General features: G+C 49.8%; 1 protein-coding gene across 4 annotated transcripts in view; it reads left to right on the forward strand.

Moving 5' to 3' along the window:
• OtopLa (Otopetrin-like a) overlaps positions 1 to 13,502 on the forward strand; it is a 52,287-nt gene that overhangs the window by 22,966 nt on the left and 15,819 nt on the right. Inside the window, exon 1 of one of the 4 annotated variants that reach the window (XM_070535120.1) lies at positions 9,653 to 9,931. The exons of 2 other annotated variants lie outside the window; for them this stretch is intronic. In XM_070535120.1, the coding sequence (XP_070391221.1) occupies positions 9,885 to 9,931 (47 nt within the window). In that variant the 5' untranslated portion in view covers positions 9,653 to 9,884. Of the gene's footprint in view, positions 1 to 9,652; positions 9,932 to 11,848; positions 12,005 to 13,502 lie in introns of those variants that run through there. One more of the 4 variants, XM_070535122.1, reaches the window with a different exon arrangement.

A 13,502-nucleotide genomic window follows, 5' to 3' on the forward strand; every position in this document is an offset into this window, starting at 1 on the left:
AATTAACGCTTGACTCATGTAAGTTGACTTGGCGAGTATGTAGTGCTTGCCGCGGGGACTCGCTGGCAGCATGCTCGAATGTGCGTAATGAATTCAGCCAGGCACACTTGGTCTAGACAGGTGCCGACGGAATAATCCGCCGAGTTGTGTGCCATCTGTTTTACTGAAGTTCATTCCCTCCCTCTGTGGCCCCGCACTCACTAAGAGAGAATGAACTTTCATCACAAGGATAACTTGTGATCTAAGAGGGTAGTGGGTTTGTGGTGAGAATAATAAAACAAACAAAGTTGTACCTTTGTGCGCTGCTTAAGACAGCTGTATTGTAGCAAAGTCAAACATTCCCACGGATCGGGCCTTGACCCACATGACAGCTGTAGACCCAACGATGGGGCGTCGTCGGTGCGAAGCGTTCCGCGCTGGGTGCGTGTGTCTAGGATTGCCGGCGAAACACGTTTGTTGAATCCGAAGCACCTCCCGGACTGTCACCGAGCTGTGTGTGTGCGCACATAAATTATCGAGCACTAGCTGCGACTGCTATCACCAACGTACCGCGAAAGGCTCCCGAGATAAATTGGATTAGCAATGCTGATTGGGTTCCCGCAAGCGCGGGCACGGCGCGTGAAACGTCTTGTTTGTCTCGCAGGACTGACGTTTATATATACTGTATAAAGGTCGATGCGTCACAGTATATGCAGTGCACGTTCACATAGCCATACTGTCTTTGCTGCAGAACAAACCGAATGCTACTGAAAGCTAACATCTTAGATCTTGCATCGTGCCTAGTATACCGCGATTCTTTGTCCATGACCCAATTGAACTTCTTTCTATAGAAAAGCTGCGACGCATGCTGTAGGTGGATGTAATGTGGATCTAGACGATAGATCAAACTATTATCCTATAATGAATGGTCTAATCGCAGCTAATTCCTTTAGTCGCTGAAAATCAACCTAGTGAGCCAATTAAGCGTGTCCTATACGTAGGTTGCACGTGACCTCAGTTCCTGTCTTCCGGTCGTGCGTCCACCATTATCGAGCGCACACGTCACTAGGGTATCTCGGCGCCAGTGGGCTTGCTTACGGCCGCGCGGCGGATCGTCCGCTCTGTTTACTCTGCCTTGTGGCGGCGCGTCAGTATCACGGAGAAGGAGAATTGTTCAAGGCTTTGTCTCACATACCTGATACCTTAACTGTCACGATGGACTTTGCCGCAATGTCGCCGAGTGGGGATGTGGTATGTACAGAAAGCAGGTCAGCTGCTATAGATCTGCGTCGACTAACGAAGTGTGAGGTTTACATTTATCGCAGCATTTCCCCCCTAAGTTACTGGCGGTTACCTGCAGCAGGAGCTTAACAGCTGGTCGCAAAACTTGTGGAGAACAGAACAGAATTACAGATTTGAGAAATCATTAACTAGTGCAAGAAAGGCATCAGACGACAGCGAGAAGCCTGTTATATCATATCATAAGAAGCCAGCAAACAAATACACCAAGGACAATACAGGCGAAATTACTTGTACTGACGAAATAAAGAAATAATAAATTAATGGCATTGAAAGCGGATGAAAAAACAACTTGTCGCAGGTGGGCAACGATCGCACGTCTTCGCATTACGCGTGCGATGCTGTATCAATTGAGCTACCGCGACGCCGTCTTCCCATCCACTTTCTGGGGTATTTATGTGTTACTACTAGAACTAACCCTGGGAGTGTTAACCAGTGCCACTACTCACAAACCTACAAACCTAGTAAACCTACACACACACACACACACACACACACGCACACACACACACACACGCACACGCACACGCACACGCACACACACACACACACACACACGCACACGCACACGCACACGCACACACACACACACACACACACACACACACGCGCGCGCGCGTGCGCACGCACGCACACACACCCCAGGGTGTGTGTGTCCCAGGGTAACGGGCGCTCTTCGCTAGCACCACGCTGAGAAAACCCAAGAGCCATAAGTCGCAGTCTCCTGCGTTAGGAATGAAGTAAGAATATTTTCGCTCTGCTTTGTTCTTTACTCACGTTACGCATTCACGGAAGCACGACGGACTAATGTAATATAGTCAGTGAACTAAAAGCGAACGGTGGCATTTCCGCTAGAGACAGCTCTTCTTTTATCCCCCCCCCCCCCCCCTTTTTTTTTCCACCCTGCTCGAAAGATGAATCTCTGGTAGGTCTTGACCGGCTTATGGCATAGTTACACATCGAGGGCTTTCTCGTTTTTACTTGCCATAGCAATTTATACTTAGTATTCGAACATGGTTCGCGAAGCCGCTCTTGTGAAGCATCTTGTTTGTCACATGCCTTGACACGCAAGAAAAAAGGCACAGGTGCACACCGAGGTCGCCAAGATAACAGACGTCATTCGCCGAGTACATGCCAGATATGGCGACACAATTGATGAGCAAGCCAAACAAAGATCGATATGACGGTTGGCTTTGGGAGCCCACGGAAAAACCAAAAATAACAGTGCAGGGTGACATGAGGTGGGCCTCTTTCGAAGTCGGAGAAGCGCAGAGCAAAATTAAATTAAATTATGGGGTTTTACGTGCCAAAACCACTTTCTGATTATGAGGCATGCCGTAGTGGAGGACTCCGGAAATTTCGACCACCTCGGGTTCTTTAACGTGCACCTAAAGTTAAGTACACGGGTGTTTTCGCATTTCGCCCCCATCGAAATGCGGCCGCCGCGGCCGGGATTCGATCCCGCGACCTCGTGCTCAGCAGCCTAATACCATAGCCACTGAGCAACCGCGGCGGGTCGCAGAGCAAAATTAGTTTTCAAGAAAGACTCGGGAACATGGATGAAAATAAGTGGGCGGCTAAAGTGCACGAGTATCTGTACCCTAAAAGCATGGTCACAGAATGGAGGACGACGTCAAGACAGTTGGCAACTGAGTACAGGGTAATTTAAAGTGTAAATAGAAAACCAGGAGTTGTCGGAAAGAAAGTTAGAGAAACGGAGACAGCGAATATGATAAATATGTTGGGCCAAAGCAGATGCTGCGAAGTCTTGCAACGTTGGTGAAGTGGTTGTGGAAGTTAGCATAGAACGCATAAAAGTGTAATCTCTCAGAAGGGCGAAGAACTTACAGCCACGTCCATACGTGCCAAGAACGCGAGCACAGCGGAAGAGCTGGGCATAGCCCTGGCCATATCGACATGCAGAAACACCGGGGTTATCGTGATGACGGACTCGCAAGAAGCGTGCAGAAGGTATATGAACGGAAGGATCGGAAAGGCAGCACTTCAGGTCTTGAAAAACGCCGAGATAGGAGCGAACATCCTCTGTACGCCGGGACACGAATCTCTCGCGGGGAACCAGGTGGCGCACGCCGCGGCTCGAGGTCATGCACGCCCAGCCATCTCCGACAAGCAGAGAACACGGACCAACGGCTGTCACCAAGAGGCTGCAGAACGCATACCCAATGGCAAGAAGAACTCGGAGATCTTGGCGCGCTACAGGGAGCAGAGGAGTCACTACCCGCCCGCAGCTGAGAGGATGAGTCGGGAACAGGCGGTGACCTGGAGATGACTCCAGGCTGGAACGTATCCGCATGGAACACTGCTGCACGCCATGTATCCGGGGACGGGCGGCACCGCAAGTTCTGTCCGTCGGACACGGTCAAAACCCTGCGCCACGTGGTGTTGGGATGCAGGAATAACCCAGACGTGCCACCGTCATCATTGCCACCAAGGCGATAACGCGCAGAAAGAAGCGGAACCAGAGGAAGAATCGGAAGACCAGTGGGAGGCTTTGCTGGTGACGCAAGACCTTTACGACCAGCTACAGTAGGTGAACAGAGCTTGGGCGGTGGCAGCGAGCCATGGTTACCTGGACTGTGGAGGCCACCCACCTTTGCGTGGCCTCCTCAAAGTCAAAAAAGCCTGGTCAAATAATAGTCTCTCTCTCTCTCTCTCTCTCTCTCAATACATTTTACTTTTGAATTATATTTTGACGCATCAAGTGGCTCAACCTTTATCTGCATTGCCCAAATTTGTTTTCATTTTCTAGCTAGCACTATCATATCCCAACTTGATGGGGGAAAAGTAGGTTGTCTACGCTGTACTACATGTAGGTTTAACACCCTACACGTTGAAACAAAAGCGAATAAAGTTCAAATTTACTCACACTACAGAACACCGGTGCCTAAATTGTTGACTGAAAAACTGGCGCCATGAAAATGAAGCCGAATAAAGCAATAAAAACTGCATGTTCCGTGTGAATTTGTCCCCAAGCGTTACCATTTGTCCCCGATTGCTATTTAATCACGCTTAAAGAACCCCTAGCAGCTGTGCATTATGGTATTCTGAAAGACAATAGACCAATGTAGTTAAATACTGTTTATTGGCTGAAATTGCTTCACTGTAATCAAACTTTTAAATTTCGAATATTTGAAATTTCGGAAGGTGATGGAATGGCTAGCGGTGTAAGGGGGTTTTCACCTATGCCTTCGCCAAGGTATGTATGCTTTCGCTATATGTTGCTGCTCAACTGTTTGGAAAGTGTAGTACTTTAACGCATGTGCATGGTGAACGGAGGATGTATGTTTTTCGTAATTTCTACTTTTTTTTTTTCTGTAGCAACTCCATGCAGCGGAAAGCCTCACGCATGAAATGTACCTCTTGCAAATAATCTGTGTGCGGCTATAGTACCTTCATAATAACCGAGAACTCGACCATGCTTCGTTTAGGCTCTAGGGCGAATGAGTCGTCGAACCGGACTGCGCCCGAAAGATTCGTTTAGTCTCTAGGGCGAATGAGTCGTCGAACCGGACTGCGCCCGAAAGATTCGGGCCTGGGCCGTGTATTCGGGCCAAATTGGAAATTACTGGGCCCCTCGCTCGGGTGGGCCAGCGCGTGACACTTTCGGGCTCGGACCGGACCCTTGCAAGAAAAAAAAAAGCGACCCGTGCAATGCTCAGTGGGTTCTATCAAAAACTGCTTTCGTACGCCAAAGCCAGCTTCACCTTAATTCGAGCCGACCTGCTTCTCAGCTTTTCAGTACACCGATTTCACCACTTTGAGAGCGCATGCGCAGTTGCCCTGCCGGTACCATATATATGATGCCGGTTGGTATCTGGCGCTCTTGCTTGGATTGAGGGCAATTCCTTGAACAGAATGCCAAGACGAGCAGCTTGTGCATTTTACCTTGGTCCTATTGCAGAATCGTTATCCTCAACTTCCTGCTACTTCAGCCGGTTGGCCGAAGTATAAGAAAGAAAGAAAAAAAAAGGGGGGGGGGGAGATAATTAAACGTAAAACTAGTCATGTGTGTTGACGCACCCGTCAGCAAACCTTCCATCGCATTATCAACGACAACAAAAATATACTTTTTATGCATGTCATAAATGCTTACTGCGAACCGTTTTGCGTGTGTGTGTGTGTGTGTGTGTGTGTGTGTGTGTGTGTGTGTGTGTGTGTGTGTGTGTGTGTGTGTGTGTGTGTGTGTGTGTTTATTTTTTTGCATTTGCTCACATTTTCGGAGCACGTGTCCAGTGACGCACCTAGTAAGTGATATACGTACTGCTCATCTCGGAAATAAATCTATTGTTGAAAGGTAGCGCTGTGTGTGTGTGTTTGTTTCTGTGCCTCTTCGTTCAGTCTTACATGCGCTACGTCAATGGCATTTAATATGAAGCGCCAACAAGCCCATCGAGGAACCTTAATAAAACTAGTTGTTTCATTGTAGTTGCCTTCAACCTGACCAGGACCACAAGTACTGACATCCATTGCAACAGCGGCAACATTGTGAAACTCGCAGTGAAATCGATCTCTGGTAACAAATTTTCGCCCGCACGAGCGGCCCATGAAAGGAGGCTGCGCGCTTTTTCCATGTTTTCTAAGTGGACACTGTTCAAACAAGCGAAAAACGGGAAACGAGCGGGAAAAGTCAGTTTAACAAATGCGCTATTGGGCACGTGCCGGCGCGGACTGGTGGCATGGCAATCATGAAAAAAAAAAGAAAAGAAGCTTCGGTTTTGTTCGGTTGCGAAACAAGGAAAAAAAAAGAAAGAAAGGATTACGACCGACCGCACCGCTTCAATCACGCTCACAAAGAGGGCGGGAACGAGGGAACAATACATTCCTGGCGACGCAATCGCCGTTGGAGGGGAACAATCGCGAACGAGCTGTTTCAACGGACGAAGCACGTCACGTGGATGCGTCGCAAGCCTTTCTCTCGGCTTCTGCGCTGGAGCTGAACTGGTTGATCCTGAAGCCCCTCCATCCACGCGGAAACCTAGTCGGCGGAAACGTGTACGGAGGGGCTTTAGTTGAACCAGCCACGCCTCCCCGCACGCTGCCGTTCCCACGAAGGTGCGCGGTGGATCAACGAAGCGTTTTTGCAGACACGCAGTATACGCGAACGACAGAAAATTTCGACTGGAATAAAGTATGTCGGAAGAATAAAAATCTGGCAGAGACACTTTAGACTGCTTACGTGTGGGAATGCAAACACATTGGTCCCTTTGGTAAAATGTTTTCGATGGATGCTTTTTACGTGCATTGAAGTTCTTTCTGCCGATTCAATGTGTTTGCGTATATGTTGGCCACAGACCGCCTCATTCTATATATTCATGACGTGGCGTCGTGAGTCCATCTTAGTAGACACAGCATCGATGAAATCCGAAGAGCTAGTGACGCGCGGGGGCAGTGCGCTCATTTTATGCGCTCAAGACGTGGCGCCACGTCCTCCATATTGGCTAGGACTTGAGACTGACTCCAACCAAATAACTGAATTTTATTAGCCCGGCGTTTCGGAGCCCATTTGGCTCCTTCTTCAGGGGGTTGTTCTTCGGGGGGTGGCGGTGTGCCGCTTTTAAAGCGTCTTTTGCTCACAAACAAACAAAAGACGCTTTAAAAGCGGCACACCGCCACCCCCCGAAGAACAACCGCCCGAAGAAGGAGCCGAATGGGCTCCGAAACGTCGGGCTAATAAAATTAAGTTATTTGTTTGGAGTCAGTCTCAATTCCTAATCAATTTCCCAACCGGATGGGCAATTCTGTCGAAATGTTTAGCTTCCATATTGGCTGCACCGTCACGTTCTCAATGACGCACGTATCGGCAAACACCTTCAGTCGGCCAGAATCGTGGAGCCGCCGTAGCGTCTGGGACGCGTACTCTTCTCGCATCCCCGGATGCCTGGGCTCGACTCCCCCGCAGACCGAAATGTACCAAGTTTTCTTTTCAAAGCCATTAAATTACTTTGTTTACAGCAACCTCTCTGAGGTATTTGATGTCAGTCTGATGTTACGTCTCAACACGACCGAGGGCCTTAATTAGACCATTACCACGAGGCAACCCCACCCATTCATCAGCGCCTATACCGAAGTCAACGCAGCGTTGACACCGACGGTTGACGGGTCCACAAAGGGCCCCTCTGCCAGCGCCTGACAACCGGAACTAATGAAAAAGGCAAGCGTCGAATGCTGCCGTGGGAAGGGCTTCGACCTCGGATTCCCAGATTGCTACGCGCTTGCTAAATATACGGTAGCATAGCTAGCACTATCAGAAGTGGAGTTCGGCGGAAAGGTGCGATATAATTTATTTGCCCTCAGGGCGGAATATTGCGACCGATTCGACGATTGTGGTTGGCCAGGGTATACCGTCATCAGATTCCTTATAGTCTATAGTCGCCTGGGCAAGACGATGGTACTAAAAGCAGAGCCGAATAAAGGGAAAATGAGACATCCACCTGATCGTAGCAATTGCTACAAAGGAAACCCATACGGGTTCCTCGAAAGAAAAGCCTCATAGTTGAAGAAAAATTCGTCCTGGTCCGGGACTCACTAACTCTTGCCTTTGCTTCGTGTTGTCGACAAATTCGACTTCGCCCTGCCATCTGCTAGCCGCCTGGTTAGCTCAGATGGTAGAGCGGCTGCCCCGGAAAGGCGGTGGTCCCGGGTTCGAGTCCCGGACCAGGACGAATTTTTCTTCAACTATGAGGCTTTTCTTTCGAGGAACCCGTATGGGTTTCCTTTGTAGCAATTGCTACGATCAGGTGGATGTCTCATTTTCCCTTTATTCATTTCTTCTCTCCACCTTGCGGGTTTCCGCAGAACTACTACGCCTAAAAGCAGAGCCATTCGTGTGGTGAGAGAAGGCTGATGTGTCCTGATGTGAACTAGGAGTTTTAAGCCCCAACCAGGCGTACGCGCTGGCACGCGGCCGCACCGCGTCTCAGCGCGTACGGCGTCAGGCGCGGAGGCTTCATCGCATGTCGACGCTCGGCGGCGTGGAGACTTTGCACTGCTAGGTTTTTTGCGCCCGCGCTAGAAGCTGCCGCTCACGTCACCCGCCCGAAGAGCCTCACGTGACCACGGCGAACTAACGTGACTTTAGAAACGATACTTCGCGTGGCGTGCAGGCAATTAAGCTTGGGCAAGCTGCGTGCGTTGTGATCGCAGTTCTGTGCGGGTTTTGGTGGTATTTTATGATGGCAGCCGTAACGGGTGCATTAATAACGAAATGTTCATCGCCGAAGTTCTGGACCTGACACAGAGTGCAGCACGCGTGAGAGGCAGAGCATGCGAGTGATGCTATGCCGATGCAGGTTTCACCGAGTTCACTGAAACACTAGGAGTCCTGCAATATCTTTTTTTTAAATATGAAAATAACTTTTAATTTAAAGCTTATTGTGTTTTATTGCGATCTTCAGCACATTGCTTAACGTTACGGTTAAGCGAAGCTGTGCTGCCTTGAACACAGGCACCTAGCAACACTGCGCCGCGGCGACGCGCGGCAACTCGTGCATCGTTTGGCTGCGCGCCCTGTTCCTCCGCCGGGCGCGACGCGACGTCGAGTGAGCGCCGCGGCGCTTGCGGACGCGTTCCAACGCGTACGTCTGGTTGAGGCTTAATATGCACCTACATGGAGTGGCTTCGATCCGTACCTGGAGCCCGTGTATATAATGTAAATAAACCCTTTTTCCTCCATTCCTACTACCGGACGTACTCGTCGATTGGCTTGGTGGATTCCTAGCCTAAACGCCACCTCGAGCCGCAAAACCGAGCATTCTTGAGGTATTTTTACTCCTTGCGACATCGGCCATTTTTGATACTATCGATCGTGACGTCACGCTGACTACGCTGACGGATTTTCGCATAATGGGGCATAAAATGTTTTCGCATTAAAACGTGGAGAATCTTCTTTCGTCGACCACGGTGACTATATATGATGATAATGATGATCTAAAAAAATTGCGCGAGCCCATTGTTAGGGATCGGCCAACAGTCAGGTGGTAGCTAGATAACAAAGTTAAATATCTACAGTAGGCGCTATCGCTCCTCGCCGATGCGACTCCGCTTTCTCTTCGTATCCCACGCTGGAGCGGCGATGTTCGACTCTGGTTACGCGCCGCGTCCTGCCAAAGTATATATACGCTTGTTTTCCTCGCAGGCGTTCGACCAACCAGGCGCTGCGCCGTGCTCCCTAAACGGTTGCAGAAAATAGCGCATCTTTCTCTGCACATCTCTCTCTCTCTAAGCGCTTGTAAAACGACTATGCCAACACTACACGGCCAGCGACAACAAACCCAGCGCTTTCTGTCAGGAACGCGCGCATCAGATATCGTTAAACCGCAGCAGAGCACTGGAAGACGACGAAGACGGAACGCGCGTTCACGTGCGCGCTCTGCAGCCCAGCCGTCGCCATTTTGATCATTTCGCTCCAGCGAGCCGCTGCTGTGAGCCGCGAATCACGCTGCAAGCTCTATAGGAGGGGCTTTCCTCGGAAGCTCGCCGGTCCCCAGCTTTGAGTCACGCTGCGTTCGCAGCGAGATCCCCGGGCATCGCATACTCGGCGCCGCGCTCAGCCTGCACAGCGCGTCTCGAACCCTGCAGCAACCGCCATGGAAGCGGTCACGTTTGCCGACACCGAGCAGGAGGTCACCTCGCTGTGAGTCACCGGCGCCTTTTGTTGCTCAGCTCCCGCGGTTCGCAGTTCTTCGCGGGTATCACGAACTCGCGTGCACCGAGTTGTCTACGTCGGTGAAATTTTTACTCGCGCGCAATATTTTTTTTACCTTGAGCTTGTAATATATTTTGCGTAAGTGACAGTGTGAGCTACCTCTGAGCAAGTTTTCGAGAGACAACGGGGAAAGTGTCGCGCAAATTTCGGTCGGCAACTGCTCGAGCACTAGCTCCGTCGGGAGGAATGGCATTACTGACGTCGCATACACGCGCCCCACGGATTGCTGAAGCTTGCACGCGACCCGGCGGCATGCACCTGCACTACTTCGTCGCACCCCTCAACAAGAGAAAACCAAGTCATCATCATTACTTAGTACTGAGCGCACTGCCCATGGCGTTGCGTAATAAATGACGGTGACTGGTTTATCACAGTTTTTGCTCAACGTACATTTGACAAATTCAGCCACATTCCGCAAACCGTGCTAAAGTATAGCGTCCCAAGTATTTCCTTAGATACAAATAATAATAATAATAATAATAATAATAATAATAATAATAATAATAATAATAATAATAATAATAATAATAATAATAATAAGAAGAAGAAGAAGAAGAAGAAGAAGAAGAAGAAAATAGAGCAGAATAATTTGAGCGGAGCATTACGCTTGTTTGGAGACTTGTTCGATCGCCTCTATCTGAAATATTTGTTGAAAAAAGGGCACTCCGTGGCCCGAATTCGCTATAGGGGACCGTCATCCACACCCATAGATTTCGATTTTGTAAACGTGCGAGGCAAGTGGAGCGACAACTCCGTTGTCGTAAAATAACGATGCTGGGGTTGAGAACGCGGCGACACATTCACGCGCGGCCGACCGCAGAAGTTTTCCCAACACCGAGGTGTGCCGAGAAATAGAAAACCTTTTTGTGAAGCGCGCACGTATAGTTTAATACTGACAGGTGCGCACTGTGCGGCTGTACGCGTGTTTTCAATCTGCTCTTCGTGCTAATTTTGTTGATTTTGCAACTCTGGGAAGGCGGCAGACGAAACGTAAGCAAAAGAGAGAAAACGCAATAATAGGGCGCTAGGTTACACCTTAGTTCCGGCCAAAAAGCTAACGGTTTAGTTCAGTCATTTCAGCAGTACTAGCTGCTGACTTCGAAGAGCAAAGTATGAAGATCCTCTAGCATGTAAAGGCGCTATAATTTATTCCACTGAGTTCATATTTGGCACAAATTGTCGAAGAAATTAACCCGCCGTTAGTCGATAGGAAGGCAATGAGAGAAGCAAAATTAGGAGCATTAATTATTAACCAACTCTGCGACGCAAGCATTTACATGCCTGTGTACATTTCTGCTGGCTTCGCAGTTCTCGCGGCCACTTGTAAACTGGCGCTCGTAAATTGTTTCGCGTGTCAGTATTGACGCCGCAAACTATATGAGAGCGTGATTTAGCGCCGCTACTTCCGCGCCGTCGACGCCACGAGTATGCGCTGTGGGATAGAGCTGAGTCACCACGGCAGCGCATACATTCTTCGATGGAAGGAGCCTTAACGAGTTGCTCATCATATGCCGAGCGTCTGAAGTGACTGCGCGAAAAAAAAAAGAAAGAAAAGACGAGTTTTGAAGGCTCTATGCGCATGCATAGAAAGATTCGGCCCGAAAGAAGCCGCTGTATCGCGTGCAGGCAGTTGTCTCGCATGAAAGTTCTCGCGAAGACCCCGAAATGAGGAGGAGGAGGGCTTTCATTCGGTGCATTTCTTTCGACTCACGCGCGTGCTTTCTCTTCGTGGGGCACGGGCGGAGGTGGGCGAGGGTGCGAGCACCTGTGTGGCGGCGGCGTAATAATGGCAGCTTGAAAAGCTAGCCTCCCGGTTGGGCGTTAAGACGAACGCCATCTCGAAAGGAGGCGCGCGCGAGCGCTCGACGGGGAACTCCTTCGCCGCGATATTACGGCAGGCGCCTGCCGCGCTGGCGAGTCGAGCCTGCAACATTTGCCGAGGGGCCGGCGACTCAGCGAGGGTGGCGTGTATGGACTTCGCGTCGGGATGGATTTCGGCAGGTACCACTACTACTACTGCGAGGCCTGCGGTGCTGGTGCGTCACGGGAAACGGACCACGGCCTTCAATTTCGCGAGCGCGCGTGCGGCCACCATTTGCTCGAAGTGGACGAAGGAACCGCTGCAGCGACTCGCCTGACGATACGGGCCCTTCGCATCCGCAGCCTCCGCGCTCTCTAAATTGTTTCCGAGTAAAGCGAGGTTAAACAAGAAAAGACCCATCGCGTGATGCAGGCGTCACCGTGGCTGCCGCGTGCTAACGCGGTTGTACGATGCAGCCGTACGGCCATTGGCATCCTTCCGCGCGGAACCGTCGGAGCGCGCGCGCGACGGTCTTTCATTTTTTTCCCCTTGACCTCCGATGCCAGCCTTCCCGCTCAGCGGACTTAGAACGCTGTTGCCTTGCTCGTCTTTCTTTCTTTCTTTCTTTCTTTCTTTTTTTTTTTGACGGTGACGGAGACTGTTCTCGAGACCAGGGGAAGCTGTCAGCAGCACAGCAGCCATGACGAGTGACTCACCGTTTCTAATTTTCACACCGAGAGACGTTTTCTGCCCTCATTTCCGAGGGAGCCGCCGAAAACGCCAAGGTGGGCAGCGAGTGCCAATATGCGAAACCTACACCCGGGCAACAAAGGGAGTGCTGTCTACTCCTTTTGCCGTAGTAAGATCATGTCCCGGACTACCACTATTTCCGAGCGTCATCGAGTGTGCCGCAGCAGATTTCTCGTGCACCATCCCAGAGTGCGATAACAATCGGAACCTAACTTCAATATGGGATAAGTATATAGTTAGTCTTGCAAAAGGAACTGTCAGGAACCCCTTTGTTCTTAGTGTAGAATGTCCGCGTGTATGTTTGAGCGTGCGAAAGATGCGACGGAGCGTGTTATTACTGCATATTTTTTCCCAAAGTGTGGGATGAAGTAAATGGCCGTTCCAGTTACATTTGTGCTTCATCGCATAAAATTCAGCTTTGTTAAAGAAGGTAAGTGCAACAGCAGTGCATTTTTACTGCGAGCTTTGATGGCGCATTGCTGCACACTGGTGTCATTCTGGAAATTCGCCGCAAGTGTACACGCCTTGCAGGGTCACCGGCTACAATGAATAAATTGCAGTATAATGTGCCGTAAAGTAATTAATAAGTTCGTTTGTGAATTTTCGTTAATTAGTTGAATAAATGTTTCGATTTCTCGTGCAGGTAACGTCCCTACTCTGAATAATCCAGCCCAAGGACTAAACTTGTTATTCGTGACAGTCGAAATTCCGGAAAACTTAGATATGACTACCCCGTACATGCAGAAACGCCCGTTTACTTAAATTTAGACGCGCGTTAAGAAAGCAGAGCTGGACCCTTCCATCATAAGATGTCTATCAAATGCGGTGTGTTGTTTCGATAGTTTAAACCCCGCAATTGGCGTTCTTTGGCCACAAATTGCCCTTGATTGACGGAGCCAGTAAGCTCCATCAATCATTATCAAGCCGCGAGATTTGATTTGAGTTTTG

Source organism: Dermacentor albipictus, chromosome 3 (assembly GCF_038994185.2).
Source record: "Dermacentor albipictus isolate Rhodes 1998 colony chromosome 3, USDA_Dalb.pri_finalv2, whole genome shotgun sequence".
In the NCBI taxonomy this organism is placed as follows: Eukaryota; Metazoa; Arthropoda; class Arachnida; order Ixodida; family Ixodidae; genus Dermacentor; species Dermacentor albipictus.